General features: G+C 50.2%; 1 protein-coding gene across 2 annotated transcripts in view; it reads left to right on the top strand.

The window, feature by feature from the left end:
* Positions 1–8,529, top strand: part of C3 (complement C3) — a 79,766-nt gene extending 71,237 nt beyond the window's left edge. For both annotated transcript variants that reach the window (XM_081135029.1, XM_081135030.1), the window contains exons 29-41: positions 1,427–1,590; positions 2,957–3,115; positions 3,261–3,320; positions 3,442–3,529; positions 3,638–3,689; positions 5,134–5,221; positions 5,337–5,429; positions 6,537–6,642; positions 6,887–6,976; positions 7,158–7,241; positions 7,956–8,039; positions 8,126–8,261; positions 8,341–8,529. In XM_081135029.1, coding sequence (XP_080991155.1) covers positions 1,427–1,590; positions 2,957–3,115; positions 3,261–3,320; positions 3,442–3,529; positions 3,638–3,689; positions 5,134–5,221; positions 5,337–5,429; positions 6,537–6,642; positions 6,887–6,976; positions 7,158–7,241; positions 7,956–8,039; positions 8,126–8,261; positions 8,341–8,482 — 1,346 coding nt within the window. In that variant the 3' untranslated portion in view covers positions 8,483–8,529. The remainder of the gene's footprint in view (positions 1–1,426; positions 1,591–2,956; positions 3,116–3,260; positions 3,321–3,441; positions 3,530–3,637; positions 3,690–5,133; positions 5,222–5,336; positions 5,430–6,536; positions 6,643–6,886; positions 6,977–7,157; positions 7,242–7,955; positions 8,040–8,125; positions 8,262–8,340) is intronic.
* The last annotated feature ends 6,281 nt before the right edge of the window (positions 8,530–14,810 follow it).

Raw genomic sequence — 14,810 nt, 5'->3', positions numbered from 1 at the left:
CATCTTAAGCTGGGCTGCATGGCTCCAATCTGAGCTGGGATGAGTGGCTTTAGGTTTGAAAAGTCCTTGTTGTAAGTGACACAAGAAGGTCCATTGCATCATTCAATAAGTATTTGTTGAGTACTTGGTAGGACACAGGAGCAACAACATGTGCTCTGACATCAGACAGATTCAAGTTCAAATTCAAATCCCACTCTGCCACATTCTCACTGTTTGACCTTGTACAATTCACTTAATCTCTCTGGACCTTGTGTATAAAATAACTACATCATAGGATGGTTGTGAAGATTAAATGAGTGATGCAGGTAGAAGAAGGTCTAGCGTATAGTAAGAGATCTATCACTGATGTTATTGCCTTTAGTATTGTTAATAACATTATCATTATTTCAAGGGTAATTAGGATAGATAAGATAATGACGGAGGGGTTTCAGCACAATGAGTAACACATAGTAAGCACTTAATCGATGGTTCCAGTGATGACACCTTATCAGGTTTATGCTCACTTCTGTAACATATCTGAATGTATACTGAAGTGGTTTAACACAGAGAAGGTGGTTTCTTGCTGTGTAACAGCACAGTGTGGGTGTCCCAAGTTGGTGGACAGCTCGCCTCTATACAGTAATACAGGGATCTGGGCTCTATATTCTCATGGCTCTGCCACCCCAGGGCCTTGGAATTCATTCTATCCAAGCAGAAGAGGAAACCATCAGGAAGACTGTGCAAGGGAGATAGACCGGGCATGGAGGGGGCCCATCAATTGCCCTGCACATTCCATTGGCCAGAGCGCAGTCATGTGGCCATACCTACCTGCAAAGGCATCTGGGAGATATAGTCCAACTCTGCCCAGGAAGGGGAGGGAATGGTTCTTGGTGACAGTCTCTGCCAGAAGTGCTTGCTTAGGTACTAGGAACATCACAGTGAATATGGCACAGCCCCTGCCATCATGGCCTCATGCTCCAATTGAGGAAAGAAATGTTAATAGATTTCTGTAAAGCATCATAATACTAGGGTGGGAGAAGCACAGGATGCTTTGAGAAACAGAAGGAAGGGTCTCACTCTGTCTTGAGGTGCCATTGAAGCCAAGTTGTGCAGGGTGGGTAAGACTTAACCAGGGATAGGTGGGGGGAAAGGTGCTCCAAATAGAGAGAACAGAATATGCAAAGGCTCAGAGGTAAGAATGAGCATGGCAAGTTTAGGGAATCTCCTCCCATAGATCAGTGGAGCTGCAGTTCAGAATTCAAATGAAAGAGTAAAGGTTGATGAGGGAAGAGAGTGAGGCAAGAAGGAGCAGATTGAGAGCCACAAACATGGACCAGGACACCTGAATACCAAGAGGTCTAGTATGAGTCTGTTTCCTGAACTTTCTCTGAGCTATCTCCAGGCTGGACAAAGCAGTGAGCATGGGGGCTGGTGTTCTCTCTTGTAGAAAAGAACCGCTGGGAGGAGCCTGGCCAGAAGCTCTACAATGTGGAGGCCACGTCCTATGCCCTGTTGGCTCTGCTGCTGCTCAAAGACTTTGACTCTGTGCCTCCTGTTGTGCGCTGGCTCAACGAGCAGAGATACTACGGAGGTGGCTATGGCTCCACCCAGGCAAGTGGTCCCACCTCCCCCGGATAAGATGCTGAGACCAAGGGAGGCAATTGATTGGAATGAAGTTGAGAACTCAGGATTTTTTTTATTTTGTTTTAGTTGCAAATCTGTCTATGGATTCTAGACTAAATTCTGGATGCCCCAAGCTGTGTTTTGAGCCTCCCTTTCCCTCCTGGTGTACAGATCATGTTCTCAGGGCCCAGGTTCAGGTGTGAGCGTCTCTCTGATGGGTTCTGGACCATGTTCCTAGTTCCACCAGGCTCCCCATCTTATCCTGTCTCACTGGTGGATTCTACATCAATTCTCAATTGTTATAGGGAAACATTAAGTCCATCTCTCCCTCTGGCGGGTTCTAGACCATGTGCTCAGTTCCACCAAGCTCCCAGTGTTACCTTATCTTACTGTGGGTTCTAGACCATGTTCTCAGTTTTCTAGAGTATTAGAAAAAGCCTGCCTCTTTCCATGCTGGGTTCTAAACCATGGTTTCAGCAACCTCAAGTCTAGCAACCTCAGGCTTCAGTTTGATCCCCTTTCTCTCTGGTGGCATTCTCAGTGTCACTTTAAAAAAAAAAAATCCCTACCCAAGGATATGTTTATTAATTTTAAAGAGAGAGGAAGGAAGAGAGAAAGAGAAATAAAAAACATTGATGTGAGAGAGAAACATCAGGTGGTTGCCTCCTGTATGCGTCCTGACTGGGGATTGAGCCCACAGGCTAGGTATGGATTCTAGACTAAATTCTGGATGCCCCAACCAGGACTCAAACCCACAATCTTTTGTTGCATGGGAAAAGGCTCCACCTGAGGCACCCAGCCAGGGCTCAGGGTCACTTTTGGATTCTAGATTGTATGCTCAGTGTTCCCAGGCTCCAATTTCTTTTTTTCCCCCCACAAGTGGGTTCTAGATACATTCTCAGTGTCTCCAAACCCTTGTCTTAGACTCTCTTCTCTTGATGGTTCTAGACCACATTCTCAATGCTGCTAGACCTTCAGTCTTATGCCTACACTTTCTGGTATATTCTAGACATGTTCAGTGTCTCCAAGCTCTGGTGTAAGCCTCTATCCCTTGGAGAATTCTAGGAGATGTCCTCAGTGTCTAATGACTCCCAATCTTACCCTTATGCTCTCTGGTCGGTTCTAGGTCACAGTCTTAGTGTCACCAAGCCCTATCTGTGCCTCTCTCACTCACAGAGTTCTAGAACGTGTCCTCAGTACTCACCAACTCCCAGTCTTATTCTCACCCTCTCTGATGAGTTTTAGGCCATAGTCTCAGTGGCCCAGCTCTAAGCTGAGCCTCTTTGTCCCCCAGTGGGTTCTAACTGCTTTCTAGGTCCCACAGATCACCCTCTTTCTTTCTCATGGGTTCTAGGCCACTTTCATGGTGTTCCAAGCCTTGGCCCAATACCAGAGGGACGTTCCTGACCACAATGAACTGAATCTGGATGTGTCCATTGACCTGCCCAGCCGCAGCTCTGTGGTCACACACCGCATCCTCTGGGAATCCGCTAGCCTCCTGCGATCAGAAGAGGTACAACTGCCCGGCCAAACCATCCTTGCTCTCACCCTCCATGCCAGTCAAAGTCTGCAGGAGGCAAGAGGGAGGGCAGGTGGCCATCACAGCCAGGGGAAGGCTTGGCTCCCAACCTTCTCTTCTCTCTCCCCACTCCCTGCAGACCAAGGAAAATGAGAATTTCACATTAACAGCTAAAGGGAAAGGACAAGGCACCTTGTCGGTAAGGAACGGAACTCACACCTGCTTGGCTCCCCACCCTCTCTCAGCCCTCTACCCCAGAGGGACCCTCTCCTTCCCAAGTCAAGTAGGCTGACATCTCGTCTCTCCTCCCATCTCTTCAGGTGGTGACAATGTACCATGCCAAGATCAAAGACAGTGCCCCCTGCAAAAAGTTCAGCCTCAGGGTTAACATACGACCAGCCCCTGAAGGTAAAAGGGACCCAGACCCTAACTGTCACCTTCCCTCCCTGCCATTCTGGTGTCTGCCCCTCTCCTGAATCAGGGCCCAGCCCACATCCTTCTGTCTTCTGTTTCTAGTCAAAAAGCCTCAGGACGCCAAGGATACCATGTTCCTCGACATCTGTACCAAGTAAGAGATGGGTCACTGGGGCTCGTCTCAATCATCCCTCTGTCTCTAGCAAGATTCCTTGTAAATAATGCCTGTGGAGTAAATTCTTTCCGGGAGCATATTGCCGGCTCATGCTGCGCTGAGCACCCTGCAGGAGGCAGACAGCAGGCAGCCTCGCCGTGACCACAGGAGCTGAGACTGCCGAGCGATGTTAATTACCAGCAGGGGAGATTACAGTTGTTCCAGGAATTTTACTTTTTTTTATCCCACCATCAAAAACTCTCCTGCTGCCACTTATAAAAGTATAGAGTAATGAAAAGCAAAGACGAGTGTTTGTTCAGTGCACTGTAATTTAAAACATTGGAGCACCGAGATTAAAGCTGGCTTTGTTTCCTTTGTAAAGCAGTTACCCAAAGCCCTGTCATTTGAACAGTGCCTCCTTCCTTCTCTGTGTTACCTGTGACATGGAGCAAGCAGCTTTTCTACGATGCCGTGAAGTGTCGCATTCCCTTCTAAGTTTGGCTCAGCTTCCAACACTTAATCCTTTCAGCTTTCCATGTCACTGGGTGCTTGAGAGTTCCTTTACTGTGAAGTTTTTTGCCAGTGTCACTTCCTCCAGGACATCATTTTTTTGTCACAAGCACTTCCTTCACTGCCGTTGGTGCCCTTGCCTTCACTAAGTTCCTCCCGCGGCCTGATGGCCTGGCCGAGGGCAGCGGGTCCACGGAGCCACGATCCGCTTTCTCCTCTGGCTCCCCCTGCGTGCTGGTGCAATTCCGCTCCCGGCGTGACCGCTCTTCATTTCTGTGCGGCAGCTTCATCTTTGCTGGCCAATTACCTTTCCACGGTCCCTTTGGGGAAAATCTCATATGGGTGTTTTCCTGGGAGAGAAAGAAGCAACACAGTCACACAGGTGACCTGAATAACCGGTGCTCGGTGACCCATCAGCAACAGACTTTGAAAGAAATTACGTGATTGATCGCCACGCACATTTATTTACATAGTGACTGGTGGACTGAAGAGCTAGCAACTAGATCTGTCCTTGAGGCACTTCCTCGTGACTAACATACTGTGGTACTGGAATTAGAACCATGTTGCTGTGGGACTGGTGTTACTGAACTAGACCATGATAATGGGATCATGCAAAGCGAGTCCTGCCTGTACTCTTGTCTTCATTTTCTAGAAGAACTGAGGCGCAGAGAAGTCAAGTGACTCATCAAATGCTACATAGAGCTGGGATTTGAACCCATGTAGCTGGGCTTCAGAGGCCGAGCAGTTAGTCACCTTGGCCTCACACACCTTGCCTCTGCTCCCCTTGGGGGAGTATTTCCTAAGATCTAACATCCTCTGTGCTGCTGTGTGGGAACCAGAAGCCTCTGTTCTTAATCAGACCCCTTTGTCCAAGCACTGACCCCTAGGGCTGACCCCACCTGGGACTCAACCCCTCTCTCCCTGCCCCAACCAGGTACCTAGGAGACCAGGATGCCACTATGTCCATCCTGGATATATCCATGATGACTGGCTTTGCTCCTGACATTGGCGACCTCAAGCAGGTGTGACAATCCTGGGCTTGGGCTGGGATCAGTGGGAAGGAGCCTGGGGTCTGGAAGAGGCTGAGGGAGGGAAGGAGATCCAGGAGGGGTTTTCACAAGCCTGTTCCTTCTCCAGCTGACCACTGGCACTGACAGATACATCTCTAAGTTCGAGTTGGACAACAAGGCCTTCTCCAACAAGAACACCCTCATCATCTACCTGAACAAGGTAGGGCTTCCCTTGGGATCTTCACCCATATGTGCCTGGCCTTTTCTCTCTTTTTGGTCTTTGCCTTAGAGTCCTCTGATTGATCCATTCCTTCTAGAAGGAAAGAGGATTGATTGTGCATGAGATGGGTTTTTAAAAAATTTTGTATTTTAATTTTTGTACTTTTATTTTTTATTTACTTATTTTATTCTCACCTGAGGATATTTTTCATTGCTTTTCAGAGAAAATGGAAGGGAGGGAGGGAGGGGGAGAGAGAGAAACATTGATGTGAGAGAGACACATCAACTGGTTGCCTCCAGCATGCGCCCCAACTGGTTGTGGGTTGTACCCACAACCCAGGTACGTGCCCTTGACTGGGAATCAAACTTGTGATCCTTCAGTGCAGGGTCCGATGCTCTAACCACTGAGAACACCGGCCAGCGCTTGATTTTTGTACTTTTAATTTTTTATATAATTTCAACCTTACAGAGAAATTGTAGAACAGTATAAAAAATTTCCATATACCCTTGACCGAAATTCATTAATTGTTAACAGTTTTCTCCAAATATACATGTCGATCACACAGACATACATGTCTTCCTTCTTCCTTTTTTTCTTTCTTTCTCATTTATTTTTTTCCAGCTTTATTGAGATAAAATCAGCATGTAACATTGTATCAGTTTAAGGTATACAGTGTAAGGGTTTGATATATGTGCATGGAAAATGATGACCACAGTCAGGTTAGTTAGCATATCTACCATCTCACAGTTATAATATGTATGTGATAAATCTCAACACTTTTAAGATTTACTCTCTTAGCCACTTTCAAATATAAGTGCAGTATTGATAACCATGGAGTGTTTTTATGGGCACAGATAGCAACCCATTGGCCAGAATTCAGTTTCCTGGCCACACCAAAAGGAAAGGGAGGCTGAGAAGTGTAATCCAGCCATGAGCCTTGGAGAAAAAGACAATAGATTTGTGGAACTGCTCATGAATCTCGGCCACTTCCCCCTACCCAGAACCCTCCCCCACCCCGGGTCCCGCCACTGCTCCAGCCCCCAGCACCACCACCGAGCTGGCCTCACTCCCATGCCACCTCCCTGACTCCCCTCCTCCTTTTCCCAGATCTCACACCAAATGGAGGACTGTCTATCCTTCAAAGTTCACCAGTTCTTTAATGTGGGGCTGATCCAGCCGGGAGCAGTCAAGGTGTACTCCTATTACAACCTGGGTGAGCAGCCAACCTAGGGCCTGGTTTCTGAGGGTCCCAAGGATCTGTGAGTTGGGGGTTGCAGGGCTCTGGGAGTTGGGCATCTGGGAGTCCCAGGGCTCGGTGAGTTGGGAGCGTAGGGGTCCCAGGGTTCAGGACCTAGCATCTCCTAGTCTGAGGACTGGAGTTGGGAATCTGAGCCCCACAGGCATGGTCTTGGGTGGAGGCCCCTGCTCTCTGACACCTCCCACCCCTCTGCCCACAGATGAGACTTGTACCCAGTTCTACCACCCGGAGAAGGAAGACGGAATGCTGAGCAAACTCTGCCACAATGAAATGTGCCGCTGTGCTGAGGGTGGGTGCGCAGGAGCCAGGAAGTGGTGGGCCACACCCACTGGGGGTGACACAAGGGGTCCCCAAAGCCCACATCCAGTGGATACCAAGAGGGATGGGCCTGGGGCTGGCCACACCCATGGGTGGTGGGCCCTGGGTGAGAAGTGGGGCTTAGATCACGTCCCCTGCCCACCCACCTGCAGAGAACTGCTTCATGCAGCATATGGAGGACAAGGTCACTCCGGAAGACCGGCTGGACAAGGCCTGCGAGCCGGGAGTGGACTATGGTGAGGAGGGGGCGGGGAGGCACATGTGCATGTCATTGTCTGTGAGCGATAGCGTGTGCGGCTGTGACGGCAGGCGTGGTCGTGGCTGTGAGTGGCCATGGCTGCACGTGGCTGTGTTCCAGGCTATGGCTGTGGGTGACTGGTGTGTGTGTGGGGTGTGTGTGTGTGTGTGTTAGGGGCCACGGTTGTGTGGGGAACCATGATTATGATTGGGCTCGGTATGTGCAAGAGTGTGAAAAAAGGTGGTTGTGAGTAAGTGTGGTGGAGTGTGCCTGTGAGATTGTGGTTGAGGGTAGCCGTGCTTGTGTGAGATGGTGACAGCGGACAGGAGCAGCTGTCCTTGTGTACATGTGCCCGACTGTGGGTAACTATGTGAGAGACGGTGCCTGTGAGTGACCGTGACCGTATGTGGCTGCATGTGAGATGGTTGCGGGTGACAGCGGACAGGAGTAGCTGTCCCTGTGTATGTGAGGAGCTGTGTGCAGCTGTCACTGTGCACATGGCGGTGGGTGACTGTGAGGGTGGCTGTGTGACCCTGTGTGGCTGCACGTGTTACTGGGAGGCAGGGACTATTGCATGACCCACTGCAGTCCTACTGCAGACCCACTGCATGTGTCTGCTTGGGGGAGCGTGTGCCCAGGTGCGCTTGCAGGTGGGGTGCCCCACTGGCAACCCTGCCCGTGACCCACGCTGGCCCTCCCCTCTCCCCCTCAGTGTACAAGACCAAGCTGCACAGGAAGGAGCTGTCGGATGATTTTGACGAGTACATCATGGTCATCGAGCAGGTCATCAAATCAGGTCAGCCCCCCGCTGCCTTCGGTCTCTCTGCCCCCCCTCCCTCCCCCTCCCTGCTCGCGGGCTCAGCGCCCTTCTCCCCGCTCCAGGCACCGATGAGGTGTTGCCTGGAGGGGAGCGCACGTTCATCAGTCACATCAAGTGCAGAGACGCCCTGAAGTTGCAGGAGGAGAAATACTACCTCATATGGGGCCTCTCCTCGGACCTGTGGGGAGAAAAATCCAAGTGAGTGCCGCCCTGCACACGCGCGTGCCCCCCCCCGCCTGCCCGCCCCCCTGACCTGCCCCCCGTCCCCCCTCCCCAGCATCAAGTACATCATTGGGAAGGACACCTGGGTGGAGCTGTGGCCCGAAGCGGACGAATGCCAGGACGAGGAGAACCAGGCAGTGTGCCGGGACCTGGCCAGCTTCACAGAGAACATGGTCGTGTTTGGCTGTCCCAACTGAGCCCCCGTCGCGGTCCCCACGACGAATAAAGCTTTCGTTGTATTCCACGTGCGCTCCCAAGTGCGGAGGTCTTTGCGGGAGGGAAGGGGCGGGACGGCCCCCGGCGGCCGCGCCGCATCTCAGCCTCACCCCGCCCAGCTCCGAGGCCTGTCCTCCGCGTTCCCGCCGGTGCCTCCGCCCTCGCGGCCTCTCCTGGGGGCTGCCCCTCCCCCAGTCCCCACCCACTCGCTCACTCGCCCCTCGCTGCATCCTCCCCTGAATTTCTGCCACATTCTCACCTGGCTCTTTACCTCCTCTCTTCCCTGCGTCCTCGACCACATCCATCTGCATTTTTTGCGTCCTCACTGGGCCACCCCCACACACACACCTCTGCAACCTTATCTGTGCCTTTACTTCTATTTTCCCCTGTCTTTCCACCTGCATTCTCACCTGTGTATCGGGGACCCCACCGCATTTTTACCTACCTTCCTCCCCGGATCCCTTCCTGTCTTCCTACCAGCACCTTTGTCTATATTGTCGCCTGCACAGTCACCTGCCTTCTGGCCTGCGCCTTCTGCTACGTCCTTACCGGTGTCTTCCTCCACGTGGTAACCCTACAGTCCCCCCTCCTTCCTCACGTGCGCCCGCACCCGCTCTGTCACCCGCATATGCCTCCTTCCCAGCTCCCTCTCTCCATTAGCTGTCTGGCCTGCCTTCCCCTGTGCCCTCTCGGCTCACCCCACCCTCCCGGTCGCTGCTTTCTAGCTGGGCCTGAGCAGGCTCCTTGGTGCTTCTGCAGGCCCGGGGCGGCTGTGCCCAGGAGGGGGCGGTGTGGCGCGGGCAGAGCGACGTTTCCAGTGGTGCAGCCAGAGGGAGGGAGGGAGGGAGGGGAAGGCGTGAGTCAGCAGCCCAGGAGAGAGGGCAGGGGCTGTGGCTGTCACAACGTCACCAGAACTGCGTGGGGTAGCGGGGATGGGATGACAGCCACCAGGTTGGGTGGAACTACTGGTTGCAAAGTGAAACTGGGGCTCCAAAGGCCCCATCTAACCTCTAGATCCTTGAAGACTGTTGAGGGTGGGATCCAAGCTCAGGGCTCTGGATCCAGTCATCATGGAAAAAGCCCTTCAGCCTGGAAGTCACCCCAGCACAGCCCTCTTGCCCTAAGAGCCCCAGGTCCTAGAAACCTCCACCTCCCACTTCCAGGATTATGGGGAAACACATTCACAGCCCACCCCTGCTTCCTCCAGCCCCAAATTGCCAGAGACTTCTGTGAAAGGGAGACTCAAAGACCCTCATCACTCACTAGGTGTCCCAGCTGACATCTGCCTGCCACTCCCCCATCCCATACCCATCTTCCCATTTCTTTTCTTGCTTATTTCCCCTTTCCCCTGCCCTGGGGTCCATTTTCTTCATTTCTTTAACACATGGGTTTTTGTTTTGCTTGAGCACCTGTGGTTCTAGGCTGTGAACATTCTGAAGACAGCATGGAGTTGATTTCAGACAGTGAGGAAAGGAGAACAGGGCAATGAGAGAAGGCCTGCCTGTGATAGGGCCACCAGTAAAGGTCATTTAGATGGAGGGATGGTTCATTTCATGTGTGAACTTAGCTGGGCGATGGAGACCAGTCATTTGGTAAAACACCAGCTAAATGTAGCTGTGAAAGTATTTTTTAAAATGGGATTCACACCTATAGTCAGTTAACTTTAAAAGCAATTTACCTTTGATAATGTGAGTGGGCCTCATCCAATCAATTGAGGGGTTGAAAAAATAAATCAGGTTTCCTGCAGAAAAAGGAATTCAGAACAGCAGTGTAGAAATTCTGCCTGAGTTTCTAGCCTACAGGCTGCAACATCAGCTCAACTGAATCTCCAGCCCGCTGGCTTCTCCAGTGGCTTTCGGACTTGCCAAGCCACACAATTACACGAGCCAACTCCTTAAAATAAGTCTCTCTCTGTCTCTGTCTCTCTGTCTCTCCATATGCAAATAGATAGATGATATAGATTAAACATATAGATCAGTTCTAGATATAGCTATAGATATAAATTAGATATAGATACAGATGTATAGATGTAGATATATTATTGGTTCTGTTTCTCTGGAAATCCCTGCCTAATACAGGTGGTCAGGAAAGACGGGGTTCTTGAGTCGAGACATAGATGACAAAGAGGATCTGGGAAAGACTGTTCCAGGCAGAGGGAACAGTAAATGCAAAGGCTCTGAGATACCTGTTGCAAGATGAGCAAGGGTACAAGGGCTTCAAGACAGTGACAGCCACTTAGTGTCTATTCTAAGCTCAGGGGATGGCGAGCTTTTTCTCTAAAGGGCAAGATAGTAAATATTTTAGGCTTTGAGGGGTGAGAGATAAAACCAAAGACATTATGAAGGTACTTCCACCCTGCCATGCCCTATTTGCTTGGGATGGGCCACTGGGCTGGGGGTCACGATGTGAGCCCCCCTGCTGGAGACATTCTCTGGATGAAGAGTGACTAGGCTGAGGCTCGGCAGTCCAAGCAGGTGGGGGAGGTGAGGAGAGACCCCCAAGGCCAGTTTCTATCTCTGCTCCAGATCTCTGCCAGCCTGTCTCTCCCAGGACCCAGCTGTCTCATCTAGATTAGCTGGCCAGAGGCAAGGTGACATGTTGAGTCACCCACCTCCAGAATGAGATTCATCCACTCGGTGCCTCACAGTCACCAACAGAAGACATTCCAACACGTAGGTGGTGGCCAGAGTGACCAGCACAGAGCGTGGACAGCAGTCAGGTTTTGACTGCTAGTCAAGGAGACAGAGCGGAGATTAGAGGACTGAGGAGGACACCCAGCTCTATCTCTTCAGCTCACTAAAGTGCCACCCCTGAGAGCTGCTCCTGTGGCTGTAGAGAAGCAGAAGGTCTGCCGGATTTGGCCCATGGGCCATAATTTGTTAATAAGCTCAATGGGAGGCCATTGGAAGGTTTTAAATAGGGGAGAGATGAGAGTTGCCTTAAGTGTTTAAAAAGCTAATGCAAACTATTTCAATTCTAGTTATGTACCCCAAAGAATTGAAACCTGCTATCCAGAAAAAAATATGCACATGCAGGCTCACAGCAGCATGATTCACAGTAACCAAGAGGTGGAAACAACTTAATACACATCAACAGATGCATAGATACACAAAATGTGGTCCATCCACACAGTGGAATACTATTCAGCCATAATAAAGGAGTGAAGCACTGACACTTACTGTGATGTGGATGAACCTTAAAAACATTATACTCAGTGAAAGAAGCCAGACACAAAAGACCACACATTGTGTGTTTCCATTTTTATGGAACATTCAGAACAGGTAATTTGGTAGAGCAAGAACACAGACTAGTGGTGGCCAGGGGCTGGAAGATTGGGGAATGGGAAGTGACTGCTTAATGGCTATGGGGTTTCTTTGGGGGACATTGAAAATGTTTTGGAACTAGATAGAGTTGCACAACATTGTAAAAATATCAAACGCCACTGAGCAGCTCACTTTGAGATGGTTAGTTTTATGAGATACGAATTTCACCTAAATAAAATATAAACAAATAAATTACTAAATAAACAAGGTCACACTAGTTAGAGGATAGAGAATGAATTATAAGTGGCAAGAGGTAAAGCAGGATGTCCAGCTACTGCAACAGTCCAAGCAAGAAATGATGTGTGCCTTAATGTGTTAGTCCATTTGGGCTGCTATAACAAGACACCCTAGGCTGAATGGTTTAAACAACAGACATTTCTCTCTCAGAGTTCTGGGAGCTGGAAGCCAAGACGAGGGTGCCAGCTTGGGGGGGTTCTGGAGAGATCTCTCTTCCTGGCTTGCAGATGGCCACTTGCTCGCTGTGTCCTCACGTGGGAGAGAATCTCTCTCTCATGTGTCATCTTATAAGGGCACTAATCCCGCCACTAGGGTTTCACCCTCATGACCTAATAATCTGCCAAAAGTTCCACTTCCAAATACCATCACACTAGAGATTAAGGCTTCAACATATGAGTTTTGAGGGACACAAACATTCAGTCCATAGCACTTAGCTAGGGTGGTAGTGTTATCAATGAGACAATGAGACTTCAGTTATTGTCTTCTTGAAGGAAATATTTCATCAAGAGACAAATGCAGCAAAGCAGGCAAGAATTTACTGGCTGCAGCAAAAGCGTACTCAGGACAGTGGAACAAGGGAGGCCTTAGCATCGGAGAAGCAGGAGGAGAGCCCAGGCTGGGTGCTCTGGCTCACCGGGAAGTCAGAGAAAAGGGGGCCTTGGAGACAGGTTCAGGGGTTAGCCTGGGACAGGCTGCCACTGCCCGTTGCTCCCCTGGTTGCAAGTCTTGTGGGGTGCCTTAGAGTTTAGGGGATGCATGCCTGTGGGGGAAAGAGGAGAGGAAGGAGAAGTGCTGCCCAGAAGGAGAGTTGCATGCTGGGTGCTTCGTGTTGAGGGTATTTGTCTCTATCTTGCAGGCAGGAATCTTAAGGGGGTCTTAGGGGAGGGTTTCGCCAGCTTTCCAGCTCTGTCCTTTCAGGGTTGTGGTCTCCACTCATTAGTTGGCGCCAGGGCAGGGGGTCATTAGTCAATGCAGCTGGTCCTGAGGCAGCCAAAGCATCACTTGTCTGGTTTTGTTGCTTTTCTGGGCCTGGAGCTGAAACACAACTGAGGCCGAGATGTTATCTTTAGGGAGGAAAGGCCAAGGGGCCTAAACTGCACGGTGAGCAATATGCTGGGGGTCAAGGTCCCTGTTTTCCCAGTGCTGCCCATTGCGAGGCACCTGGGGCTCTCTGCCCACTGTTCTTGCTCTGCTCCTGGCCGGCCGGCTGCCTGTTACATTCCCCGCTCGGGGATGCTGGCTCGGGATCCTCTCAGAGAAATGCGGCACAGGGTATCTTCCGTAGCTGCTTCCTGCTGAAAAGGGGTGACTTTCCTTTGGAGCCAAGAGGCCCTTACTCCCGGTCAGAGGGGCGATGAGGCCTGGGCGCCGAAGGAGGTGGTGATGGTGCCTAGGGGCAGTATTGCCTGAGTAAGAGCAGTGCCTATAACCTGGCGGAAACAAACTGTGCTACGAACCTCAGTATTATGGGGTCAAGAATTGGGGTGAATGGGCCAATAGAATAAAAAAGTTTTAGTTCTCACCAATTCCAAGTCAAAGAGTGGGAGAAAAACAAAACATTAGTTTGGAGAGTTGTAGTCAAATGTTTGAGAAAATTAGAAAAATTTAGGATCCAGTTAATTCATAGGTGAAAAATAGAGCTTTTAACTGAACTAAAGTCTAATATCCACAACTGTGTATTATGGAGTCTATTGAAATATAATTTTCCCCCTAAAATCATCCTTAATACAGTAAATAAATTGGTCCTTTTATCAAGGAGCCAAATTAAGACCAATTTATTTACTGTATTAAGTCGTTTCCATTTGGCCTGATTAACTGCATAAACACAACAGGAATGGCAATTGATGCTAAAGCCTCTTTCAAATGTGCTTTGCTGGAATCTCACAAGGAATGGGAAGAACGCGAGATGCACTGGTGAGCTCAGTGGCTCACGACGAGTGTGTGCCCCCAAACCCCAGCAACAAGGGGCCGGAGAGGAAGGAGATCCGTTGGTGAGTTTAGGGATGGACAGGCTCTAGCATGAGACCAGGGGCAGGTTACACGGTTAGGTGAGCTGAGTCCGGAAACCTGGGCACAATGCAGGGGACACTCTCTTTCGAGCCCACGATAGGTGTGTGTGGGGGGGACAGAGATGCCTGTTTCTCCCCTACTCTCCTCTGTTCTCTTCCAGATGGGAAACCAACCCTCCCTTCCTCAGGACTCACCCCTAGAATACATCCTCAAGAACTGGTTAAAATTTGATTCCCCAAACCCTAAAGAAAAAGAGATTCGTTTTCTTTTGCAATACCGCACAGCCCTAATACAAATGGGGAACCAGGAGGCCTGGCCGGAGAATGGAAGCCTTAATTATAGCACCATTCTCCGGCTAGATCTTTTCTGCTGTTGCCAGGGCGAATGGACTGAAGTCCCATGTGTCCAAGCCTCTGTGGCCTTAAGGGACAACCCAGGCCTTTGTAAGATTTGCAGCTAGACCTGTTTCGCTAGAAGGTTTGTGAAATGGACGAAGTTCCTGTATACCCAAGTCTTTCTGGCTCTCAGGGATGACCCTAACCTATACACAACCTGTACTAGATCGCTCTGTACTTGCTACAGAGCCTGGGGGGAGTGGGGGGTGGAAAAGGAACATTCCAAAAATGGATGAATGTGTTTTTTTTAATTATTTGTATTGATTTGAGAGAGAGAGAGAGAGAGAGAGAGAGGGAGAGAGAGAGAGAGAGAGAGAGGGAGAGGGAGAGGGAGAGGAGAGAGT

The sequence above is a fragment of the Miniopterus schreibersii genome (genome assembly GCF_964146895.1).
Source record: "Miniopterus schreibersii genome assembly, chromosome: 4".
NCBI classification, from domain to species: Eukaryota; Metazoa; Chordata; class Mammalia; order Chiroptera; family Miniopteridae; genus Miniopterus; species Miniopterus schreibersii.
This window is presented reverse-complemented; position numbering and strand designations above follow the sequence as displayed.